Source organism: Pecten maximus, chromosome 1, assembly GCF_902652985.1.
Source record: "Pecten maximus chromosome 1, xPecMax1.1, whole genome shotgun sequence".
NCBI lineage: Eukaryota > Metazoa > Mollusca > Bivalvia > Pectinida > Pectinidae > Pecten > Pecten maximus.
Window position 1 is genome coordinate 52,713,296 of NC_047015.1, and position 27,765 is coordinate 52,741,060.

Genomic DNA, 27,765 nt, shown 5'->3' on the forward strand with positions numbered 1-27,765 from the left:
GTTTGGTATACATAATAGTAACATTTTAGAAAATGCTTACATATATATATATATATATTGAAACAATGTTTAATGGCAAATAGAAATTAAGTATGTATTGAACAATTAAGATAAAGATGTACCATTGTTGCATTATATATAGCTTACAGTATTGAGAGGTTGATAGGTGTACATATATAGTATTGAAGAGTTATGACATATATATGTATAGTAAGTTGACTATCACTTGCATAAACTGGAGGTGTTGCATGATAATTTATAGGAAATATATAATGGTTTTAAGAAACAGCAGAAATGCAAGCTACTTGAGTATCATTTTGAGACTTGTCTCCCTTTGATTAAAAGCTAGATCTTGATCTGCATATAATATAAAAAGGCTAATGAAAGTAGCTATTGTGAATTATTAATTTTATGGTATGTACTTATATAAGGCAAGTAGTGAAGAATTACAGTTCATATCTGGCGAGATTGAAAGACTTGGTGAGGGGCTATTGGTAGAATGTTTCGATGATATACCAGTATGTATTTCACCAATTTCTTGAGTGCCGAAGAAAAATGGAAAAATTCGTCTGATTGTTCATCTAAGAGTTTTGAATGAATTTGTATCTCAAACATCATTCCATTACGATGATATTAAGATCATACAGGATATTGTAAAGCCTAATGGCATGTTACTTTAGATAACAAAGATGGTTTTCATCATATTCCTGTAAGTTTGGATTCTAGAATTTATCTTGGGGTCTCATTTCATGACAATATTTATAAATAGACAAGATTACCATTTGATCTCAATGTATCACCATATTTTTTTCTACGAGACAGTTCGGACTATAATTTCTTACCTTCGAAGTGTAGACGTTTGTATTACTGTATATGTTAATGATTTTTCATTATCAGCAAATACATGTAGCAATGACATTTGGGTGTTGAGTGATTTTGTATAATCTCTGTTAAGGAGACTACATTTGTAGGTCTGGATGCTAATTTTCTAGTCTCGAACCTTAATCTAGAAAAGAATATATAGGTTATACCATTAATACTATGAATGATTAAATTCAAGAAATGATATCACTGTCTTTGTGATTTTTGTCATGCACTTAATGTTATTGCAGGGAAAGTCACAAGACAAAGTTCTATTGGAATTCCCGGAGGATGTTCTGCTGAGTGAACAATAAAACAATGAATTAAACGTTACTTGCAAATGAAAATTCAATTTATAAAAAAAAAATATGAAAAATGTTAACACATGTATAATCGTTCAACAGCATAAGTTCGGAACAGGATTGCATTAAACTGAATAATAGGACCATAACACGGAACGGAGTGTTGTTCAATGCTTAAGTATACGCTAAATACACCTTTTTTTAATGAATTGAATATGGAAGACATTCAAAATGTCATTTTGTTCACACACACAAAAAAAAGATCTTTAAAAAAAATCAATGATTTTTTTATTGAAATCACTCAAATATCGGCGGTATACTATTTTTTTTAGTATTTCAGCATTTATTTTACGGTTCAGGAATTACTATTTTGTAAAAATTAATATTCATTTTTTTATTTATTGTGTAAATAGTACGTAAATAGTTAACCAGGCAAGTACATCATCGATTAATTTAATTTAATTTGAGTCAAAATCAAAACTCTGAAGACACACATCAATGTATCGGTGAGTGGTCTTAAATGGTAAAAATTCTGAAGGCCGACCCCCAGGGGAAATTAACATTGCTGGAAACGTCACCTTTGCTACAGTACATAAGCAAACTAAGCACAAAATATATTTATTCTACTGATCAGAGAAACGAGCGGTAGTTAGCGGCACGGTAACTTTATGGGGCGTTTACGTCAAGACTTTTAATTCGTTTAATCCTTATCAGTGAGATCATGTTAGGAGACTAAGTGGTCGTATTATATCGTATATGTCGCTGTGACTTAAGATATCGCTGCAATTGAACGAGAGTTGCCTTAAGGTCGATTCTCACGGCGATAAGAAAGGGACACAATCACAAGTGGACAATATAGTAACTACTCAAGGCGGACACATGTAATATCTTTTAATCAGAAGACTACTCATTAGGACGAACAAAGATGGTTTGGTTTGTCATTTTATAAAAAGAATATTCGCCTTGGATAATCCACCTTGAGCAGGTAATCTTTTTATACGTATACGTAACGCCGCTATCTATTTTTATATGAATATAACATTTGCAATTTTCTCAAGACTCTAGTAAACTGCAGAACGGTGAAAGCTATGACTATTTATCTATATAAGCACATCAAATTGAACAGGGCATTGCATCTAGACGTCCTTAAAAACCTCTTTAAAACAGACGTTTTGATTATTTACATAACGTTATCGTATATGATATCAACACAAACACTGTTTACTGTTAAACGCCTATTTCACACAATACATATACCTTATTTTATTTCGAGAGTTTGATATATTTTCATACTTTGGTATACATGTACTGTATGTTAATGAATAAAGATATGCTTGAATAACGGTTGTATAATTAATTTTATTGAATTAATGTCGATATGAAACCAATGCTCGCCTTACACGAAATGCATCTAATAAAGGGTCGATATGGTATTCGTCCTACGTAATGAAGCATTTTTATATCGTTGATTTGTTAGTTCATTATTCTCCTGGTAAGCATCATCTTCTACTCCCGAAGCATGATTTAAAATGAGCTGATCCGTATCTCGGAATGTATTGTCATGCTGAGTAAAAGCTAGTTGTTTCAACTAATGTGCAATTTTAAGAAGAATTAAATTACACCATTCAGAACTCAGGAATAAGTAGACTTTATCTTTAAAGCTTTGTGCATATTGTTTATGTAAGTAAATTCATAACCTGAATTTAACGTATGTTCGACATTGGTTTGAATGCTCTTGAGTTAATATGTCATTTTCGTTCGCACGGAACGCTTATTTCCTAAGAGAAAGAAGTGGACTGATTTGAACAAAAAAAAGGACCGGGTTGGGTTAATGCATTTGTTAAGCACTTACAGTGCTTATTATGAAGACATATATTTTATTCATCAAGTGGTTAACCTGAATGATGAGCAGTCTGAAATAACACAAATGGTTAATTCAATATGTTTTATCATTCCCTTTAGATTCTACCATATGCCTACGCCTGTTCAGTACGATATTGGATCTTGATGAACTTCTGACAAAAACAATGCGAACAAAAATACGCATGCGGCAATTAGCATGCTGCCGAAGAAGCCACATTGCATCTACACTTTTAGGATTTATATTATTGGGTGCAGCTATTGGATATTTCCACATACGCACCAATGACTCCATGATAGAGAAACTGCTGCATTCTTTCAAAGCAGATAAAAAGGAACTGCAGAAATATTTCTCAAAAAAAGAAAGTGACTCTGAAAAACATTTCTTCACCAACGTTACTACGGTGTATGAACAAAAGATTAAATCTTTTCCGGAAGTGAAGCCTTATGAGTGGTGTTCGAATGAGTCTTCTCAGTTTCCATACAATAGTACATACGTGGAAGACATATTGAAATACGTAAGTATAACACATATTTCTTAATTTCTTACAAATGGTTAACGAAACATCAATATCAGAGACGAACATTTGTTGCCAAAAAGAACTTCTGTATTCAAAGCCATAGGACCTGGTTCATTGATATCAAAATGTCAAATAAATCAAAATAAATAAGCAAGCAATATATCGGACCTATGTTGGTGTTTTTGACACTGTTTGCTTGAGAGGGATTTAATGTACTGAAAACAGTCAGGGTTACTTGCGAGAACACGGTTAGTATTAAGGAGTAAATAAAAGAAGAAACGAACAGAGAGCTATTGCCCTTAACAGTCATCTGACAATTGAACCATTTTATATAGAAAACATTATTTCAGCGAAATTCCCCTTTTAAGGTTCGTCCACTATTGCCTCAAGGTACCAACCTGATCTATATAAAACATGATTTCCCTTCCAAATTATGTTTCACACCAAATTGCGTTGTAATTCACTCGTGGTGTAAGAAAAAGTGGGGTTTAAAAACAAGATTTCAGCAAAGCTTCCCTTATAATGTCCCGCAAATGGCCCTATGATGTGAGTCACACCAGCCTCATCTAAATAACATATTATTCTTCTCCCTAACCTCAAGGATGTTTCACACCATTTTTGGAAGGGCTGAGACGGAGTAGGGTTTTAAAGCAAATTTTCAGCAAAGTTCTCCCTTTTGATCGCCCGCCCCCCGCCCAAGGGGTCAAACCAGCCACATTAATATATGGATATGACCCCCCTCCAATGCAATTTATCCATAGTTTAAGAAGGAGTAGTGCTTCAAAGCAAATAAAAAATAGGTCCACTTTCGGGCCCTGCGATCCGAGTTACATGGATTACACCAGTCTCATTTATATAAGATTTGTTTGTCCTTCCTCAATGGTGTTTCGCAGCAGATTTGAAGTTTGCATTTTAAGTCTGCAAATACCACAACAGGCCCGGGTCTCTTCATTATTTCCTAGTTACGTGAGGCAGCTCGAATTGATCTCCCGGACGTTGACGTGGGCTTTGACAAACATTATTAAAAACTACCAGCTTTGATCAAAATTCGAATCACCAACTGAGCGAAAGTGATTGATCATTCCTCGTGTAATCCCTGCAGGTAGGATTGCATAACCTTAAGAGGCGATTGATTTGGGATCTTATCATATCTAGGTTGTTTTTTTTTCTTGTTTTTTGTTTTTTTTGTTTTGTTAATACTTTCTTGTTACCAACGACACAGCCTGATTGTTCTTGAATACTTGAGTAGTACAAATGGCGGAATTTAGTTTATCCGAATGCTCGAGTTAATCAAGTTGTCATTTTTAGTGCACAATTTGGTCAATATTTGTCAATAATATATTATCATCATAGCTCTGTCACTAGTATAAGTTTTGTGTAAAGACTGCTTAATACATGTACTTGTATATGCAATATTTTGTTTTGTCACTCGTAGTTTGGTGTAGTTTTGCCAATTTAAAGGCACGATGAAGTTTCTTTCACGTAGTCACTTCAATAATGATATTACGTACATGTCATGTTTGCAAAAGGAATAACTATAAAACGGAACAAAACCCTTGTAATACTTTATTAACGTCGCATCACGTAACCGTTTAAATTTAAGAAACACTATAAATAAAACGTAACAGAACCATTACCTATACATAATACATTATAGATAAAACTGTTTTGTAGGCATACATACATTTCTCAATTTCAACAAAATTTTATTGACTTTCAATGAATCAGAGGGATCGGGCATCAGACTTAGCCTATGTAAGTCCATTCCATATTACGTTGTATTGCAATAACATTTACATGCATTATTCCGCAGTGGTATCCGCTACCACAAGTAAATGAGGATAACTCCATGTATTAAAGAAGTACATAAAATCAATTATTCATTATATTAATTATAATAATACAACTGATTTACTGATGAACTGCCATGCACCAATTCAGGGGGAAACAGGTCATACATCGATTGAGATGGATATCTCAATTTCTGCAAATGTACCTTTATTACTAAACTCATTTGTAAGTTTCAATGAAATTTCATTTCGATTATTATCAATTATATCATAGAGAGAAGTATCATGAACAAAGAGTTATTTTACTTGTTACTTAGTCAGTAATATTATTTACATATAATAAAAACAATTATAGACCCACGACCGAGCCTTGTGGGACTCCTGCTTGTACGTCTTTTAATCTTTAATTTAACCTAATCTAATTAAAATTGAGATCCTCATTCTCACTCGGTTCGTGCAACGGAGTACGGAGTGAGAATGAGGATATCGATTTTAATTAGATTGATAAAAAACAATATGTTGATACTCGTTGTTTCCTGTCAGAAAGATTGCAAAATTTTCACTTTATTCCATAGGATTTTAATTTATAAAATAAACCCCCATGTCAATCTTCTATCAAACGCCCTACTAACGTCACTAATAAAAATCTAGTTTCATTATTTTGGTCCAAATTATTTACAATGGTTTTAAATATTTCTAATAACTGATAAAAGTAAACATTTGAAATAGTTGTTTAGACACTCCGCCTTATCAAATGGATGATGTATAATTATTTTCACTTAGTGGAGGTAGAGAGTTAGATACATACGTATAGTGTATTCAACATTTATTGGAAGGAATAGACTGATCCTGAGTGGCTGATAACTGTGGAATATTTTAGTCAGAAGCCAGCCTGGTGCTTTGTTATCATATCACAATTTTTCAAATGATTAAACAAATATTTGAAAATGACTATTTCAATAAGTTTACTGATGGATATTGGACATCATTTTCCTATCCTTTGCCATTATATACAGGTATAGCATGAAGGTATACCGATATCCAAGCAGATGGTATAATACCTGTTTCTAAAGTATTGTTACATAAGAGTGTGAGAGGTCGTAATAGTGAAGGGATGATTTCTTTATAATCTTGGGTATTATGTTATCTGGACCAGTTGAATTTTGTATCATTAAATATTAATAGTTTATCTTAAATGTCTTGCTCAGATCTGATTATATTTTCTAGTTTAAATGGGAAGTTGTTTTCAAGTGGAGTAAGAGGTTCTAAGTTTTCAGGACGAGTTGAAATTGAGCTAAAATAGTTATTAAGACACTCCGCCTGATCAACGGATGGTGTATAACTATTTCCAGGTAGTGGAGGTTGATAGTTAGATACTTTGGTAGAGTTTATCACTGATTTTTAGTTTATTTTGCACCATTTATTAGAAGAAAAAGGCTGATCATGGAGTGACTTTTGCATTTTATCATATCTTATTTTTGCTTTTCTGACTAGATCAACTATATCGTTGCTAATATGCCTAAAGCTTGTCCAATCTATTAGAGCTACTGGTTTTAGCTTTTATATCAAGTCTATATCTATTGTAGTCTAATTTAATTTTTGGACGTATTTGTAAGTGGAATACAGTTTTCAATATGTTATAGTAACAGTTAGGAATTATTAAGTTCATTAGAGTCAAAAGCTGCAGCTTCCCAACCAATGCATACATCAGTATTCTGTTTGAATACAGTTGAACAAGTGAAATTAATAAAAGAGTCACTGCATATTTGCATATAAAACGTTTGTGTTTTTTTTTTGCATTTGATTTATATTATTTGTGAAAAGTACATTGATAGCAGTGACAGTAGTCTCTGTTACCCTTGCTGGTTCATCAACTAAACTTAAAGATTATATTTTGACAACAGTATATTTTAGTGGTGGTTTTTATATCACCAAATTTTATAATAACAGTGTTACTAGCATTTACAAAAACAGTCTACTTTATCCCAATATTCAACATTAAATTCTGGCCTTTAGGTACATCCTAGCAGTTCTCTCTAGTAGTTCCTTTTGCTCATTTAGCCAATTTCAAACAATCTCATGCTATGACAACATATACTTTAAAAAATAAACTTTCTACCATTTATTCACAATCTAATGTTGACGATGCCAAGGGCATGTTTTGAACACGCTTTCATTTTCATGGCCATCTCTGTTTATCAACATATGGTGGGCTTTTCAAATCGCCCTGCGTCAGTGGTCCGTCCCTCCGTCCCTCCGTCCGTAAACAACTCTTGTCATCGCTATTTTTCATAAAGTACAGAAGGGATCTTTCTCAAATTTCACATGTAGGTTCCCTTTCTTCTTCACTAGTTATGCATATTGCATTTTGGGACCATTCTGAAAACAACATGGCCGACAGGCAGCAATCTTGGATTTTGACAATTGAAGTATGTTATCACTATTTTACAGAAAGTACTGAAGGGATCTTTCTCAAATTTCATATGCATATTGCATTTTGGAACCATTCTGAAAACAACATAGCCGAGAGCCAGCCATCTTGGAGTTTGACAACTGAAGTATGTTATCGCTATTTCCAGGAAAGTCCTGAAGGGATCTTTCTCAAATTTCATATGTAGGTTCCCCTTGGTGCCTAATTATGCATATTGCATTTTGGGACTAGTCGGATAACAACATGGCCGACAGGCAGCCATCTTGGATTTTGACAGTTAAAGTTTGTTATCGCTATTTCTCAGACAGTACTGAAGGGATCTTTCCCAAATTCCATATGTAGGTTCGCCTTGGTGCCTGGTTATGCATATTGCATTTTGGAACCATTCTGAAAACAACATGGCCGACACGCATCAATCTTGGATTATTTTGAAACAACATGGCCAACGGACAGTCATTATCGCTAAATCTCAGATTTCATATATAGGTTCCCCTTGTTTGAAAAAATACTGGAGGGATGTTTCTCAATTGACACAAATTAGTAAGAGAAAGGGGAAAATATAGAGAAGATCAATCTGACATGGAACCTATAAAGATCATTCAATGGTGGGCGCCAAGATCCCTCTTGGATCTCTTATCTTTCATCTTATTGACAAATATTAGAATTGCTATTATTATCAAAAATCTACTCCGATACATTCATATTATTTAATGCCATCTTTTGCTGATAATATGAAGTGCTAGTTGAAACAATTAGTTCATCAAAGGTTAGCTGTACAGTATCTGATTTGTATGCTAACTTGATAATTGAAGGTAAACCGAATCTTATGTGTTATCATGCTTGTAAATCTATCAATAGTCCCAACTCGTGTTGAAACCATGCTGCCTCCGACTCTATCTTTTAACATCTTTTACGATGAACCGGCTATGGGTATGTTTAGTTGTATTTCTGAGGTATTGACCATATTACCTGATGTTTAATTATAGCTAATGTCTATCCAGTTCACGGCTTTTATTCCTTTGTACATCATCATGATGTTATATTATGAAATTATTGATGTGTCCACATTCTCCAAAGTAGTGTTTTTAACAATGGATAATTATAAGATCTTTGCAAATATGTATTCTTACATTGTGAGGACTATTACCAAATCACACACCAGCTAGTTTATAATTCATATCTGCTTATCACTTTACTACATAATTATTGCCACAGCTGTTGCATATATTTAATCATTATTTATAGGACTAAATCCAGAATCACTGCAGTATTAGAATATCTAATCTTAATGTAAGATCCCTCAGAAGCATGTATTCTACATTAAAACTTTCAAGGGAGTTCGAGGGTTCTTTATTCAGTAAATATTTAAATATAAAAACTACTATTTACATTTTTTAATATTATGGTGAGTTGTAAAAGAAATAAGATACATTTACTATAAACTTGCAAGGATATTATACACTTGAGGACTTGTCTTTATATTTGTTTATAATTAAAAGTTTCATTAACTTGTATACATGCATAATGATCCTTTTTTTTATAGATTTTGTATACACGATACAAGAGTGTAGACCAATAGGGCTACATGACGAATTGAGAATAAAATTAAATCAACAACTTCTCATATTCATTTTGAGCAAACACAAATTGTAATATATATTACATTTGATATACAAGTTATTTTCAAAAATTGTCCAGACATTTCAAGTGGAATGATTGCTATATGGAATGTATAAATACATATGGATCTTGTTCAGATGTTTGTTCATATTTTAGTCAACGTAATTATATCGAAGCTATATTCTGCTAAACAATTGCTTCTTAATAACTGAATAGCTTGACGAAACGTTTTACCGATTTCAAAATTTATGAACACAGGAGGTTGAGCTGTGAATGTGCGTATAAAACGTTATTGTCACCGAGTTGGCGTGTTTTCCGATTTAATAGGCAACGGTGACAGTTTATAGGTATTCCGAACACTTCGGCAGTAGAAACGTTATTATTTCTGTCATTCAACAATTTAATATGCAGCGGTGACCGTTTAATTTCTACACATATCTATGTAGTGTGTCAGAGGCGAGTTCCGCTTAAGTCAGCGGGTAGGTGAGTTGTTGACTTGTAGTGTTGTCGGCGACTACATTGTGTACCTTGACAAATTACCTTATGTAAGTACTTTTTATAACCGAGAGTTATTGTGATAAAATTCCACAAAAAAATCTAATTAAGATATTAAACACTTTTAATAACATAATAATCGGCGAGTTTATATGGCGGATACCTTCATTATTACGACCGATCAGACGTTAAAAAAACATTGCATAATTAAATATTTGTGATTGAAAGGCAAGCCCTTTGCTATCGGCAGGTAAAATATATCTGCTTCATCAGCATCAAAACACGGACGTTTAGAATCGTAGCAAAGTATGTATTCAAAACTTTTTCTTTTATTTACACCAGATACACAAAATAATTCGCTACATAGTGATATAGTTGGTTTTGATCTAGCTACATCTACAACCTCCACGTGTGTTTGTTTATACCCGTTGCAGTATCTTATACCCTGCAGACACCATATAACTTGAAAACATGTCCTGCCAGCGTATGTGCTTTAAGCCTGTTGAGACACCTAATTGTTTCTCTTCTTTTTATATGACTCGAGATGTCAAACGGACCATATATTTAAGGGCCAATTAAATAGTAAAATAGCAAATGCAGCGGTACTTTACAACCCTTTACATCAATACTTGAGCGTTTTTTATTTATCTATTTCTTAAACTATTTGCAAATATCGACAAAACATCTAATCTAAAAAAATATGTTTCGAAGCATACTAGCTAATGTGTATCACATATGTTGTGATATATAACACTGCCATATATATAATATCGTTCCCTACTTGCAATTGCTTTTGAAGTCCAAATGTCAACCTGAACCTCATCGATACGTGCAGGTGGCTTCTTGATAACTATGGGGGAAATACATTGTACCGAGAGGCAGATCCTAAAAACGAAAAAGAAAGTATTTCTAATTTAACTTAAAGAGTATTTTGTCACCATTACTGAAATATCTAGGGGTGCGATACGGGTCTTATGGGTCCCCTTGTTACATAACACACTGGCTCTGGCTAAGTTTGAATCCATGTTTGCATTAGTTTAAACCATGGTAAAATGTAATGCAATTCAGTGATATATATCAGTTGCAGGTCTACTCAAAACTTGTCCACCTCAACAGCAAAATGAGAAAAGGATCTTTGTTGCAAGAAAATAACGTCAACACACCATTAATGAGAGGGTTTTAGACATATTCCTTATACTTGTGTCTTAATGAACTAAAACTAGAGTAACTTGTGAGGACATGTGTTAGTAATATTTAAAAATAAGAAAATCAAGGCCTGGAAAAAAAAGAGAAAAAAAGCTGGATATGGAATACGCTATCAAGATATTAAGTGTTGCCATGCCATACAAATGTTGGTCTTTTCACAACTCATGGAGTAGAGATATATCTACGAGGTAGCACTTAACCTACAATGAAACGACATAAAACTGCCATACTCCGATTTTGAAGTTGCCTGATGTAGTAGACCACAGAAAGACTGGCTGGCCATGGATGATTTGTTTTGTTAAGCAAAAAACTCCGGTTTGGTTTGGTTTGGTTTTGTTTATTTTGTTTAACATCCTATTGACAGCTTATGTCATTTATGGACGGCCTCTCGTGCGTGCGACATGCATGCGTGTGGCAAGTGCGTATGTGTGTTTTGGGAGGCTGCGGTATGTTCGTGTTAAGTCTCCTTGTGATTGGCCGGCACTTTTGCCGATTTATTGTGCTACCTCATTGATCATGAAGCACACTGCCGAAGACATCCTGCAGGACACCCCACCCGGTCACATTATACTGACAACGGGCGAACCGATCGTCCAACTTCCAATATGCTGAGCGCTAAGCAGGAGTTGAAACTACCATTTTAATAACTCCGATATTATATGCATAAAAAATGAAAATAAATAAATGTACACTAATTTAGCATTTTCATAAGGAAGTAGTACATACAGGTTTCACATTTGTTAAAATTAAAATTTCCGGATTTTCCGACAGTGTGGTTACACCGGAAATTTATTTTACCTACAGCGAAAAATGGTGCATCATAGTAAAGATTGCAGGAGAAATTAATGTACAACATATTTCAAAACATAATTAATTGTGTCTTAGGGACAGATTTATTTAATTTCAAAACGGTTTCAGAAAAAAATGTGTAGAGCATTATTGTGTCATTTCTTGTCAAATATCATTATATTTTGCATTGTTTTAGAAGTCGTTAGCGTGGTAATCACAGGTCTGAAAAACATAGCAAAAACAAATTTAATTATCCTTCAGAGCTTTATTGAAATTGTCAATGTTGTTTAGATTGCAAATATGTATACTTTATTATGGGTAATATGTATGGTTAACTGTTATGTTTACATATATAAAACATGTGCCTCCCAAAATACACATGCACTCACCACACCCATGCATATCGCACGCACGGGAGGCCGCCCTAAAATGACCTAACTGTTGATAGGAAAGTAGATAAATAAAACCAAACCAAATCACAATTGGGCATTTTTACTGTACACTGCTACCTGAGAAGTCTCAAGTGACTTGTTTTAATCTCCTTTTGTCTGTCGTCGTCCGTCCGTAAACAGTTTACATGTTCGACTTCTTCTCCAAAACTGATGAAACAAGTTCAATGAATTTGGAAGGAAGCTTCTATGGGTAATGGCAACCAAAATTGTGAATTATATCGTCCCCACCAATCAAGGGCATGAGGGGCGGGGCAAAAAAGGGTCATATTGACAAAAACTAAAAATCTTCTTTACTCTCAGTTATGGTGGAATCAAACACTCTTCATTGATAGAAGGGTCTTAAGGTGCTTTACCTAAATTGAGAATTTCATGACCCTGGGGTCTCACGTTTGTCCCTGTGGAGGGGGTAAACTTAACTATAGTTTATATAGGGAAATCACATTTTTGACTATCAGTTTGATTTCTGTTGGAATTCATTCTAACTTTGATGGCAAGCACATGGTGGCTCAGACTGACCCTTTGACTGATGGGTGGGGCCAAAAAAGGTTAATTGAATTAACTGAAAAATGTGGACACTCGGGTGACCGTCACTGCCCTTGGGCCTCTTGCCAACCACTGACAACAAACCTGATTAAAAATTGCGCTGTATTCAACTTTAAGTAGGCACGTTGTTCAAAGTAGACCACACTGTCGAGAGGAAGTTATCTTCTCGCGTTGGCGCAAAATCCATACATATATCACCCATATAAATATTTTACGACAGGAAGATCCCTTTTTTTGTCATGCCGGCTGTCAAATTTATTGCCGAGCATTTAATGATCGAATGCTCCGATTTCAAAAGTCTTGTGAGACCTTATTTACCATTTCATCTATGAAATGCTTTTTCGATATATTTAATTATTTATGTGCTATATAATATAATGTTCTTTGTAACCGATTGGATCGTGATTTTTAGATAGTTTACCTATGGACATTTTAGTCGGGGCTCGTTGTGTTTCCTTTATATCGATGTCCTTTTAGCGTAGCGTTGAGTGGCTCTCAATGACTTAGATTGTCGATGGGCTGTAAAACAATATAATATCGTCGAAGCTACAGGGGGTAACATGAATACATCACTCGACATAAAAGATATTGAAATCCGGGTATGAGCAGTGCATACCTGTAATGCACTGCTCATACCCGGATTTCAATATCTTTTAAATGTTTCTGTACTTACTACCAGCTTTGATGAAATATCGAATCGCACATTGAACTGAAGTTATTCCTTAAATCCTCGTGTACCCGGCCTTAAATGCAAAACATAATTATTTTATAAATGTGTGGTTTGCATTGCATTGCGGACAAAACAAGACAAAACTAGAAGTACGTTCTGAAAAAGAAACATATTCGAACAAAGGTTTCCATAAAGATAAACTAGTATCATCAAGAAATATTCCTCTTTGATTTTTTTTTATATTTGACAAAGTTCAGGGTTTTTGTTGCCATGCTATTTGAGTAATCTAATGTAATTGTGACTCAATATCAAATATACGACAGAGTTGTTAACTTAAGTGTCATAAAACACATATACATCATTGTCTCCGAAGGCATGATTATAATACAATACCACATGGTTTTACACTACATATTGGCTACGGCTGAGTTAAAATCCATGCACATGTCTGAAATATACTTTCATTAGTTAAATCATGTTGAAATGTGTTCCCATTCAAATCTAAATATCTAACTCAAGATTGAGCAAAACCTGTTTGCTTTTTAATCAAAAAATTATTTTTATTGCCTTTATCGGGATGTTCTTATGTTCACAAAACAGGTAACTTGTTATCATCATAATATAAATAGTCATCAATTTTATTCAATACAATTTTATTATAGCCAATCCCATGTGGGTCGTCTGTCCGTTTAGTTTGGTTTGCTTTAGTATTGTTAAACGTCCCATCAATGGCTATGGTCATTTAAGATGGCTTCCCCTGTGTGCAAGATGTATGTATGTGGAGTTTGTGTTTTTAGGAGGCTGCGATATGTTCGTGTTTGTCGCCTTGTGATAACGCGAGACTGATGTCGATTTAATATTGCTTACTTACTAAAGCATACAGCTAAGGATACATCGCCAGATCATATTATACTGGCAAACCAGTCGTTCTACTCCTTAAAATGCTTAGCGTTCAGCAGAAGTAGCCATTGGTATTTTTAGACTCTAGCATGTCTCGACTATGAACAGAACCCAAAGCCTTTCTACAATGGGCAAACGCTCAACTAAAGGCCAAAGATGAGGCACTATAAAGGGAGGTATTGGATAGAAATCGTTTAGGAAGAGGAATAAAAATATTATCCTAATTTTAAGTAACTTCATACGATCGTGCGATCGGGGCAGCAGGTGGAAGGAGCTACAGTGTTTGGCCTCTTTATTTAATACATTATCCATCAAGGCAACTACGCATATATCATTTGTATGTTTATTGCTTTCCATCGTGGTCTTAATCTTAGAATTATTTTTCTGTGCTTCAAATTTGACAATTCAATAATATGTCCAATGTCATATTGCACAAAATTGTGCATGTAACATATATTATATCGAAACTTTTTTATCGGTTACAGAATATCTCCTTCATTCCAAAAGGTTATAAAAATCCCTGTTTCTATGACGTGTGTAAGACGGTGGGACCTGTATCAGTACGTTCCCTGCGTTGCCTGCCTTATTTTCACCTAATAGGGGTTGACAAGAGTGGATCAACTGACCTATTCGCTAGGATCACACAACATCCACAGATCTTACCAAACCTCGGAGTACTCAACAAGGAAACATCATGGTGGCCGTGGACACGCTATGGTACTTTTAACTTACATTATTATTATTATATAAGTTAAACATAACCAAGATTAGTCAATTTGGAAATAGTATTGTAAGTTTACCACTTCATTGTAAATATGTTTCACTGGTCAATTGTGTCTTGGAGACGAGAAAGTATAATGTAGAATTGACTCCCAAACCATATTACGCAAATATGTAGCAAATTATGTACATTCTTGCTCGTTTGCGATAACATAAAACATTGCTGACATGCAGTTGAAGGTAGCCATCATACGTCAACCTGATTTGCATGAATAAATCAATTGGCAACAGTGTATGTTTATCTCACCAGAGTTCTAACAAGTCGGGAATACACAACCGGCAGGTAACGACCGAAAAAATAAACAGATATGAACGAACACATTAAAATGAAAACGAAAATATCATTAAATTATTTTTTTTAGAATAAATAAGATATTAACAAAATGTGAAAATAAACTTTTCCCGAGACGTACATATATTGTCAGAATTCTATGAATGTTTTATTTGCAACTCAACAAATAAATTCTGTTAAGCGGTGCGAGCACATCCGTGCTTTGTTAGTTTGATATTGCTAATTTAAACACTGATATTAATAATGATTTTGCTTCCAATTATGAAATTGAAAAATCTATTTACATCTTCTAGGAATAAAAACATTAATGTTTGTATGATTAAGAATATGTAAACAGTTTGAATTATATATTGACCCTACAATTATTTATTAATTATCTAACATTAAGATGCTAATTATTACATTCTTAACGGCCCATCGACAATGAAAAGGTCATAAGGGCCAAACAATTACGAGTAATATTGGGTATGAAATGAAACAACATTTATCAAACGAAATATGTGAAGGACGTACTGGTAAACATACGTTTATGGTTGCAACTGATAAATCTAGCTATAGGTACTTATATTCTGTGATACATACGGACAGTGTATACACTGTTCAAGGTTTTGTATGTGTTTACATTATCAAAACGAACATTGACGATAAATAATTGTATTGTGTTAGCATGGAAAGGTAGCCAACCATTGTTAAAGCCCAGTTGTCTAAAAATGTATTGTTGTAATAGTACATTGTGTTGGAAAATGGACGACAGGGAGTCAATTATTTAATGCGATGGTTCATTATTTTCCAATAATGGACAGTCTGCGTATAAGTATACAAACATTTCAATATTATACCAAACCTGCCTCATTATAGTAAATATTTCAACACGAAAGAATGTAAATAATCCATCACTCTTTGTAAATGCCATTGTTTCCAGTTTCATAGTTCACTATACCTATCCTCTAATTTCATCTACTTCCAGTCAGTAACCCCATTCAAATTATTACACTTGTATTCTCTGCCCTATTCTTGATGTTACATATATCTATTTGTGTTTTGTTTCTATAGCAAATATAGTATTTTCATGAATCTTGTGCTTTATGCACAACATCTTCAATTTTCATTCCAATTCACTACGAATAATTCACTCATTTTCTTCTGTGGTTCGTCACTTGTTCCTTTGTATAGACCCATGATACTTGACCTATGTCCTGTTTTCTTGCTATGAGTTGCCGTCTACAGCAGGAAATACACATGTCACTGTCTTTGCCCGCAATGAGTGGTTATTTAAGTGGCCCTAAAACCGAGCTTCTTGACATAGTTTTTGATTAATTCTTGCAGAGTATGAACGCCAATTGGAGTATCTAGGTACTAGTATGGTCCAGTTAAAGTAGATTTTAGGCGCAGATGAAAAAAACAACATTCTTATCGGTTACTGGTATGAAATAGTAACAAAAAGATATATGTACATACTATGCTAGTTTTTTTCATCTCGCATACAGATAAGGCAAATCAATCCTGTCTTTTCCGCAGGATTATTTGATTACTACAACTGATTTTAGCCCAGGTTTGACAATTAAAAATTTTTATTGCTATTTATCAGAAAGTTCGTCATGGATCTTTTCTCAAATTGTATAATATGTAGATTCAGCTCGGTCACTATGCCGTCCTTAAATGGCACTTTCTGTTGATAGGACGTTAAACAATAAAAAAAACAGACCAACCCTGTTATCGGAACTTGGACAGCTGAATATTGTTATTGCTATTTATTGATATTAAATCCATCCATCTTGCTTGCCTGTACGTATTTGATATATAGTTGTACAACCCATCTATCCTTGTTACTATGTCCGATGAGACAAACCACCGGTGTTAGTTTTAGATATATAGCTTCTGTGCATTAGAGATACTGGCGGCCACCCGAGTCCTGTAATAGCTTTATCTAAGACATTAGCCCATACAATAAATTTCTGTATTCATTTTCTGTCGTTAAAGCGAAATGAAGTCCAATGGGATACATGTATATCATGATACTCAAAAGTTTTAACGAGGAGTGTCTAACCGTGATATATCAAAATACCATAAAATATCCTGTGTTCTGTCAAGTGCCATTCCTTATTTCTTCACCTTTGCATTTGTAATGGGCTTGATTATGGAAAACATTATATCATGCAAAAAAAGCGTATTTACCACTTAAACGAAAGTTATGCTGAATAGACACAACAATTTCAATTTGATCTGTATTTATTCTTTTCCGGATTCATTTTCAAATTCCGTGATAAAGACACATAGGGCTTCAGACAAATTTTTTAGGTTCCAGTCTTAGTAATGGGATGCAAAAGGTTCCATCACAGTTTTCTAACTCTTATTTTTGTCACTTGTTAAGTAAGTTTACAGACGATTTTTAGCTTTATTTTGAGTTTGTTTTAATCTAATTAAAATTGAGATCCTAATTCTCACTCCGTTACATGAAAAATCTAATTAAAATCATGATCCTTATTCTCTCTCTGTTACATGTTATGTAACGGAGTGAGAATGAGGATCTAGATTTTTTTTTTTTTTTAGTTTGTTTATCTTTCCCTTCATTCAGGAATGGTTTCAAGTCTTTTTCATTAAGGGGTGACGGGGAATCTATCACTGTTCTCGATACCCTAATTATTAACAAGCATTATGAGAGCATTGCTAAAGCAATACATTCCCCTACCGGCCCCGGCTAAAAGGTTCATACACATTTTCACCAAGATACCTTGAAGCATGGCCGAGAAAAGGTGCGGGATACATGAGTTGACGGACTGACAGACGTGAAGGAAACCTAGTTCCCTCGCTTTCACCGGTAGGGGGCTAATAAATATTCATGCGAATACCAGTACATTATCGACAGCTGACGAAATGTTCGAAAATGGGTCAATTTGAAGGTTAAAAAAGGCACATATTGCTTTTCCATATCAATTCACTGAGAACTTCATCAGATTCACAGCTGGACATAACCTTAAAAGAACAGACGGTCCACAAATTGTATCAGAAACAACTGCATTTTTCAATTCAACAGTTTAAGAAACATCCACGTTTAAATTTCTAACATGTATTTGATTCAAGCGCGTTCGATGATTTGTTACAGAATATACTGACTTATCTGAAGAAAATGTTCCATAATGTCCATGATTTGAAGCTTTGATATCTTTCGTTACAAATATCTTTTCCAAAGAAAATAATTGTCATCTCTTCTATATTCTGTGTAGGACACGGACTGAAAAGACTGGTGAGAAAAGAGCCGTTTGATAAGTACCTGGGCTACTTCGACTCTGCAGCAGGACACATTCAACGAACGATTCAAGTGAACAAAAATCGGTCAAATCTGGATACAGGTGATTTGCATCTACTCATTACAGGTACATTTTGCTTTAGTCATGATTTTCTAAGTACTTACAACTAAAATGAATGAAATCGTATACGTTTTATCGTAATATACATAGAGAACGTACATGGAGATGCAGCCGTATCGCTTCCTGTTACTTTCCATCTAGCTAAAATAATATTTATGGTTTCGGTATTCTAAAGTAATCAGCAAATGTTTTCTATGTTACTCTTTACATTACTGAACTAATATAAAAGATAATATACTATTTTTACTATTCCTTTATGATTCGATATAAGTTGTGGAAAGCATTGGCTTGTAAGATTTGCTATCAGTACATTGCATAAAAATGAAGTCTCCATTTGTAACGTTGCTTTTGATTTTCTGAAAGAATCCATCCGTAACAGCGAATTTCCACGTGGATAATGTACAGTTTATTTGATTATAGGGATTATACCGTTCTATACATGTATGTTATGGAGCCATAACAGAAAATACACCGGCGTACTCTCGTATTAAACCGGTTTGATTTTAAATGTGTTCACAGTTTATTTAGATCGTACTTTTTGTTTTGTTTTTTAAGGCCGTCAGACTTGTACGTTTTTCCTAACGTCTCCCTTGACACTGCCTCGCATTCTGTCTTTAGTTGAGCGTTCGGCAATGTGAGGAAGGTTTAGGTTCTGACCCCTAGTTAAGACATACCAGAGGGTTTTCTTCTACTCCGGGGGGGGGGGGGGGGGGGGGGGGGGGGGGGGGGGGACCTGCGAGGTACCCTCGGCAGTATGCTTCTGTTCGGTAGCAGACAAACAAATACACCACAGCCTCCAAAAACAAACAAGCATGCAGTTTTCACACAGGGCAGGGCGTCATAAAATTGCTATTGGTTAGACGTTAAACAGTATAAAACCAAATTATACTGAATACGTTCGAATATCGTTACAGGAGATGGAACGCCAATGGACTTTTGGGACTTTTCTGGTTGGCCACAGATCCCTCAAAATAGAAATCAAACCATTCCGAAAATACTCACTCCCCATCTGATCAAACATGTGAACCCCAATGTCAAGCTGATCCTTGTTCTAAGGGATCCAACGGAGAGGTAAAGCCATGTTCCAAACTAATCATTGCAGTATTGCTCTTTATGTTCACAGGGAAGCATTTAAAAAAAATGTTACACGAAGTCCTTTGCTACTAAGTATATTGATCAAAGTTAAAGTTATCGCGATAGGAATAAATAAGTCTTTGAAGTAAATTTCTGAAATTAAAAATAATGGAACATATTTTCAATTGAGGAACTAATATCTGTCGTGTTGCATTACTGTATGTATAAAGGACCCTTTACAAATGCGGAGTAAAGATTTTGTCTGCCCGATACAATTTCTGTATACTGCTGTCTTTTTTCGGATTCGTTGTTGTCCATCAATATTTGTAAATATGCACAAAATGCCTTGTTTATGCAGTCTCATACCAAATGCATTATTGACATTAGTTGATAAAGTAGTCCTTGTTTAATGAGTTTAAATTCCACTTGGTATTAATTAACGGGAAGTTAATGATGTTTCGCGATATCAATAGTTGATAACCATCGAGGACTGTCTTTTTCACAGCCTCGTGAATTGTCTTGATCAATGTGAAGTTGTTGACAAAGATGACAGTAACTAACAGCTTGAAACAATGCATGGATCTGATACTCTTAACTGTCCACAATCCATAAACACAAACATACGCACTCACCACACGCATGCATTTCGCACGCACGGAAGGCTAGAGATTTTTTAAAGAACACGGAACGGATCTCTTGTAAACGAGTTGCTTTGTAACGTTATATGTTACATTTATGACGTCTTGGTCGTTTTGCAAATAAATGTTACCAATATATATTTCTTATCGTTAGTTTTGATTATCTCCCTTAGTCTGTCTTTAAATCAAGATACGACAATGACATTTCGTTTTTACAGATTGTACTCCGATTACCTGTTCTTGAAGAGCGGAGTACAGACCCCAGAAGCTTTTGACAAAGCTGTATTGCAGTCACTGATATATTTCAGGAATTGCACGAGGCGTCACAACGTCCGCAAGTGTTTGTTTGACAGAGAGCTTCACACCAGTGTTCGGGTTAGTTCAAAAAACATTAATTTAATTGAGCTCTTTACCATCATATTTTTTCTACTTGTAATGGAGAACTAAGTATTTTCACCACGTAGGTCAGTTTAACACGACTGTCTACAGAGGACGGTCTGCATTTCATCTGTACCAGTGTCACTGTCCAGTTAAATGTCCCACTTTAACACTAGCCCTCCACCACTGGATTGCGAGTTCGAAACCTACGTGGGGCAGTTGCCAGGTACTGACCGTAGGCCGGTGGTTTTTCTCCGGGTACTTCGGCTTTCCTCCACATTCAAAACCTGTCACGTCCTTAAATGACCCTAGCTGTTTATAGGACGTTAAACTAAACGAAAACAAAACCAAAAGAAAACAGTTAAATATATACGTATGCCTTCTGTAATCCGTAAGTAAACAAGTACGCGGTAATGAATGGTATGTGTTATAACTTGTTTGCAATGTTTCTTATTTTTAGGTCACCTGAGACGAAGTCTCAGTTGACCTATTGCAATCGCCTTTTGTCCGGCGTCGTGCGGTGTGCGGTGTGCGTCGTCCGTCGTGCGTCGTAAACAATTTACATTTTCAACTTCTTCTCAAAAACCGCTGAACCAAATTCAATGAAATTTAACAGGAAGCTTCCATGGCTGAGGGTGAACCAAAATTGTGAATTATATGGTCCCCACCCCCAGGGGCCTGCGGGGCGGGGCCAAAAAGGGTCAAATTGACTAAAACTTCAAAAATCTTCTTCTCTACTCTCAGATATGGTAAAATCAAATACTCTTCATAGATGGAAGGGTCTTAAGGTGTTTTACCAAAATTGTGCATTTCATGACCCTGGGGTCTCGTGTTTGCCCCTGGGGAGGGGGTAAACTTTACTATAGTTTATATAGGGAAATCACATTTTTGACTATTATTTGTTGGATTTGTATTGGAATTCATTCTAACTTGTATCAAATTATCAGCATGGGATGACACTTTGATGGTATGTACATGTTGGCCCTAGTTGATCCCCAGGGGCTGGTGGGCGGGGCCCCATTGCAGTATTGCCCTTTATGTTCACAAAGAAGCATTTTTTTTAAATGTTACACGAAGTCCTTTGCTACTAAGTATATTGATATAAGTTATCGCGATAGGAATAACTAAGTCTTTGAAGTACATTTCTGAAATTAAAAATAACGGAACATATTTTCAATTGAGGAACTAATAGCTGTCGTGTTGCATTACTGTATGTATAAAGGACCCTTTACAAATGCGGAGTAAAGATTTTGTCTGCCCGATACAATATTTGTATACTGCTGTCTTTTTTCGGATTCGTTGTTGTCCATCAATATTTGTAAATATGCACATAATGCCTTGTTTATGCAGTTTCATACAAAATGCATTATTGACATTAGTTGATAAAGTAGTCCTTGTTTAATGAGTTTAAATTCCACTTGGTATTAATTAACGGGAAGTTGATGATGTTTCGCGATATCAATAGTTGATAACCATCGAGGACTGTCTTTTTCACAGCCTCGTGAATTGTCTTGATCAATGTGAAGTGGTTGGCAAAGATATCAATGTGAAGTGGTTGGCAAAGATGACAGTAACTGACGGCTTGAAACAATGCATGGATCTGATATTCTTAACTGTCCACAATCCATAAACACAAGCATACGCACTCACCACACGCATGCATTTCGTACGCACGGAAGGCCTTTCTTAAACGACCTTAGCTGTTGATAGGACGTTAAGCAAATAAAACCAAACCAAACCGAAGACTGCATATCCATAACTGATAGAAGGCAGTGTATCTAACTTATAAATAAACTATTTGTTAGGTAACTCAAAGTTCAGTCATGTGTTTATCGAAACTCCCTAAATGTAGAACATTAGTCCTCATAATGTTTTAGAGGTTCTTTTAATCGGATATTAATTTGGAAATGTATTTATGGGAAAATGGCGTTTAGGACAAATCAACTGATGATAACAAGACGCTTTCTTGAATTTCAAACTAGAGATTTTTTAAAGAACACGGAACGGATCCCTTGTAAACGAGTTGCTTTGTAACGTTATATGTTACATTTATGACGTCTTGGTCGTTTTGCAAATAAATGTTACCAATATATATTTCTTATCGTTAGTTTTGATTATCTCCCTTAGTCCGTCTTTAAATCAAGATACGACAATGACATTTCGTTTTTACAGATTGTACTCCGATTACCTGTTCTTGAAGAGCGGAGTACAGACCCCAGAAGCTTTTGACAAAGCTGTATTGCAGTCACTGATATATTTCAGGAATTGCACGAGGCGTCACAACGTCCGCAAGTGTTTGTTTGACAGAGAGCTTCACACCAGTGTTCGGGTTAGTTCAAAAAACAATAATTTAATTGAGCTCTTTACCCTCATATTTTTTCTACTTGTAATGGAGAACTAAGTATTTTCACCACGTAGGTCAGTTTAACAGGACTGTCTACAGAGGACGGTCTGCATTCCCGCTTTAACACTAGCCCTCCACCACTGGGTTGCGAGTTCGAAACCTACGTGGGGCAGTTGCCAGGTACTGACCGTAGGCCGGTGGTTTTTCTCCGGGTACTTCGGCCTTCCTCCACCTTCAAAACCTGGCACGTCCTTAAATGACCCTAGCTGTTTATAGGACGTTAAACTAAACGAAAAAAAAAACAACAAAAAAACTGTTAAATATATATGTATGCCTTCTGTAATCCGTAAGTAAACACGTACGCGGTAATGAATGGTATGTGTTATAACTTGTTTGCAATGTTTCTTATTTTTGAAGTAACTTGTTCCGCAGATTAATGGTCAGATTTATTATCATATATGAATGTACCACGAGTGAATGATTTGACTTACTTCACTTACAATCAACAATCGGAATGTCAATTTATTTAAAATTTCATTAAAGAAAATCTCAGATGCCCTATTTCGGTCGCTGCTGTGTAAGCAAGAGAAGTGTAAGTTAGTCGTTTCTTATGATACGTCATGTTCAGGTGCGATCATGTTATAAATCAACACTAAGAACTCCTATCATGCATTTATGCCATCTTCATATAACCTACATGAGATACAAATACACTTAATAGTTTGATGTTTTATTTCAGACACGGATCCATGTCAGCATTTACAGTGTGTTTTTAAAGGAGTGGCTCAAGGTTTTCCCTCGGAAGCAAATCCTAATTATTCGATCTGAGGATTATTCCTACAATATATCATCATATCTCAAAAGAATATTTCATTTTCTTGGCGTCGGTAAGGTTGCTCCCTGTTTCACCGATTTCGTATAGCTACTCTCTTTTTTTTTATTCTTTTTGTTTTGCCCCATATGCCTTATAATGTTGATGGACCATTAAGAAGTTATAACTAACTGATTAAATAGCACATTCGAAAATTTTGCAAACCTCATTTAACGTTTTTCATTTACTAACTTACCACCAACCCAAGGATTTCAACTCTTTTTGTTCCATCATTTCTCATAATTCCACCAGAATGGAACATATGCAGGCATATCGTTATATGCGATTTTTTAAATCAATTTAAGAATATTGTATGCCATGTTTTTGACAGTTTCTTGCTATTTTTCCTTGCAGTTGAACTATCGGAGAGGGACATAACGATTATTTCTAAACGTGCACGGGCATACGAAACTGGGAAAAAGAAGAAAATCGGACCAATGCTAAATAGCACTAGAGTGCGACTAGACAATTTCTTTCAGCCGTTCAATAAGGAATTGGTTACAATACTTGAGGACAAGAAATATCTTTGGAGAGATACGAAAGAAAAAATGAGAAAGTATTTAGAAAAACTGGAAAAGAAAAGATTAGAAGAAATCCGAAATGAAACTAATTCAACGGACCATATATCTAAATCTAGAACATTGTCGTTAACCAAAGAACAAGAGTTAGAGTTAAAACCGTTCATGAATACAGACGACAGAACGGGGTCAAAAAAGAAAAATAATTCTGAATTATCTAAATGGTGATAACAATGCTTGCTGCATGTATACAAATGTGTAATTCATACCTTTATAAACATGCATTTTGCATTCCCGGTTTTTTCTAATATTTTTACAGATTATTTTTATTTGAAAAGGAAACACAAAAGAAAGTGTGTACCAGCTTTTATATCATGAAATATCTAATAGAGCAGGACGTACAATGTGTAATGTATTGCTCTTTATTACCATACAAACCTTAATTGATTTGATTGTTTCCCTCCCTAATAGCAGTACATCACATTTAATTATTTCACAAATGTTAGGTCGAATGTGATCTGTCTCAGCTTTTATATATTAGTATTACTTATATACCATGAAACCATCGCAGTCGAATTGACTTGACAAGTATTGATGCAATAACATTAAAAAAGGATTGACGCTTCTAATCATAATAGTAGTTTATAAGTTTCATTTGGTGCTGTGGATTATAAACTTCTAAACTGAAACAATGCACTTTATGTTATATTTTCATTTGATAACATTGAATAGCAAACAATGGTACTCATTCATATCAAATGGCGGCGATGGTTTGTCAAGATGTACTATAATGACGGAAATGCCAAAATGAATTTGCTCATACTAAAATACTGAAAGAAAGGCAACGAATTTAGCTTGTTTTGTTTGAAGTTTTATTCAGTTGTTGATATAACATGTGTATATCTAATTTGAAAAGCTTTTGCATGGCGAAAACAACCACAAATATGTAGACTTTAAACAGGCAACTCTACACCTAACTAATATAGTATAAGTGTTTACTCGTGTGAAAGCTTGAGTACATCAATGTAATAAAACCCAGAGCCTCTAGATCTCTAAACACATATATTTAGGAGACTCGCACACAGGGAGGCCGTCGTTACAATGTCCTTTATGATGACAAGGTATGAACTTAATTTGAGTGTTGCTAACGGAAAAAAGGAACGCAAATTCAGTTTTTCTAGTTTAACTTTTAGCCACTTGGTCTAAATTCAATTAAATTCACACTGAACTACCTCCGTGCAGTGTGAACATGATCTTCGGTTAAAATTCAGTCTACCGTGACCCGCTCGATGTTGCATGCTTTCAGTAGATTTATCAAGAGAAACATGCATCCAGAGTAGTCTTGCAATATACACTGTATGTGCTGGTAAATCATTACAAATCGAACATTGAAATAGTGTAGAAACACAACATTTCTTTTCGAAACGATTGCACAGCGAAATGCGGCGATGGAGTGAAATCGATAAGGGAAGGGGCCATAACTCTGATATTGCAGGTACATTCGCAACGTCATGTAGCCCAGCAATATGGTGTGCATGTGATAGCAATGTCCTGTTTAGCTGGGCGTCTCAGAGCTATAGGGCGATTGAGTGACCGTCCCAGGAGAGGCACACGTCTCTCACACATCAGTAACCAATTTCAGACGGAGACATTACGTCAAATTGTCGGCACTCGTGTTTGGCCAGTTTGAACGGTTACGCATGCGTGTCGCACGCACGGGATGCCTTCCTTAAATGACCTTAGCTGTTAATAGGACGTTAAACAAAATAAACCAAACCAACCAAGAACGGTTAAGATTCGGTTGCGGGAGTTTCGTTGAATGCCACGACGCCCCAATGTTAGTCCACCAATTACGCAGAGACGACTCCAACGTCGAATGCTGTGGCTGCTTTCACAAGCACCCAATCGGTTCCGTTTGGCCCATTAGAGGTGCGTGTTGTTCACTGCTGAGTCTCGCTTTACATGTCAGAGGGACGACAATGTGTCTATCGACGTCGTGGTGAGCGATAGTATATTCGGGGAAGGGTCTGTTATAGTAAAGACAGGAATACGTTTTTATATCAAGGCGTGACGCACCTGCCATGGTTATCAATGCTAACCTAACAGCAGTAATATACCGGGATAAGATCGTGAGACAAAATGTTCTTCCTCTTATCCATCAACGTAACCTTATATTGCAGCAGCACAACGCGAAGCCGCCCCATGTTGCTAGAGTTTGACGCGACTTCTTGATTCAAAACAACCCGCAAATTCTTTATTGGCTACCATACAGCCAGATATGTCCTAAATCGTTTGGTTTGGTTTGATTTGTTTAACGTCGTATCAACAGGTCACTTAAAGACGTCATCCCGTGCGTGCAATATACATGCGTGTAGTGTTTGCGTAGGTTTGTATTGGGAGGCTGCGATATGTTTAAGTGGAATCTCCTTGTGATGGGCCGGCACTTTAACGAACATTTGTTGGAAAAGCTAAAGTGGAGGGTTAGGAAGTGTGTCATCATCCCACATAACGTTCCTACACACACACAGGCCCTTATTCAGGAGTGGAATAATATCTCTGAAAGGTCAATAAACACCTTGATGAGAGTAAGAGCAGCGACTGATGCCAGGGGTGGGCACACACGCTACTTATTTGGATCAGGAAACGGCGTAGGGTACATCATCAAAACTATCGAAAATAAACTTTCCGGAGTTTCTTTTTCCGCTAGCATATATACAAATGTACGTGAACCGAAATGAAATTATTGATCTTTTAGATCTTTTCATTCAGATTTTGGCCTTTGTTTCAGCATCACCGACGAGTCTTAGAAGGACGAACAGTTTTATTATGCAGTTATATTGGTTCTACCTGATACATGTATAACTCTCAATTTTAAGATGTGACTTACAATAGCCACATTTGTCTTTTTCATAGTATTTACGAGTGTGTACCAACAGCATTGTTTTATTCATTTATTAGATTCATTTTGTAATAAAAGCAGTATCATTTTATTTTGTCTTGCTACATATTCGTTTGTAACAACATTTTCTTTGAAGCAGACATTTAATGTGTGGTATTTGTTT

At 35.3% G+C, this 27,765-nt stretch overlaps 1 protein-coding gene across 1 annotated transcript; it reads left to right on the forward strand.

Annotated features, from left to right (window-relative positions):
* Positions 1-1,997: 1,997 nt before the first annotated feature.
* Positions 1,998-27,693, forward strand: LOC117337784 (carbohydrate sulfotransferase 15-like). The gene is made up of 8 exons (XM_033898901.1): positions 1,998-2,148; positions 3,126-3,541; positions 14,926-15,157; positions 18,737-18,886; positions 19,795-19,951; positions 20,811-20,967; positions 24,054-24,201; positions 24,540-27,693. The coding sequence occupies exons 2-8, from the start codon at positions 3,191-3,193 to the stop codon at positions 24,929-24,931; spliced, it is 1,587 nt and encodes a 528-aa protein (XP_033754792.1). The 5' UTR covers positions 1,998-2,148; positions 3,126-3,190; the 3' UTR covers positions 24,932-27,693.
* The last annotated feature ends 72 nt before the right edge of the window (positions 27,694-27,765 follow it).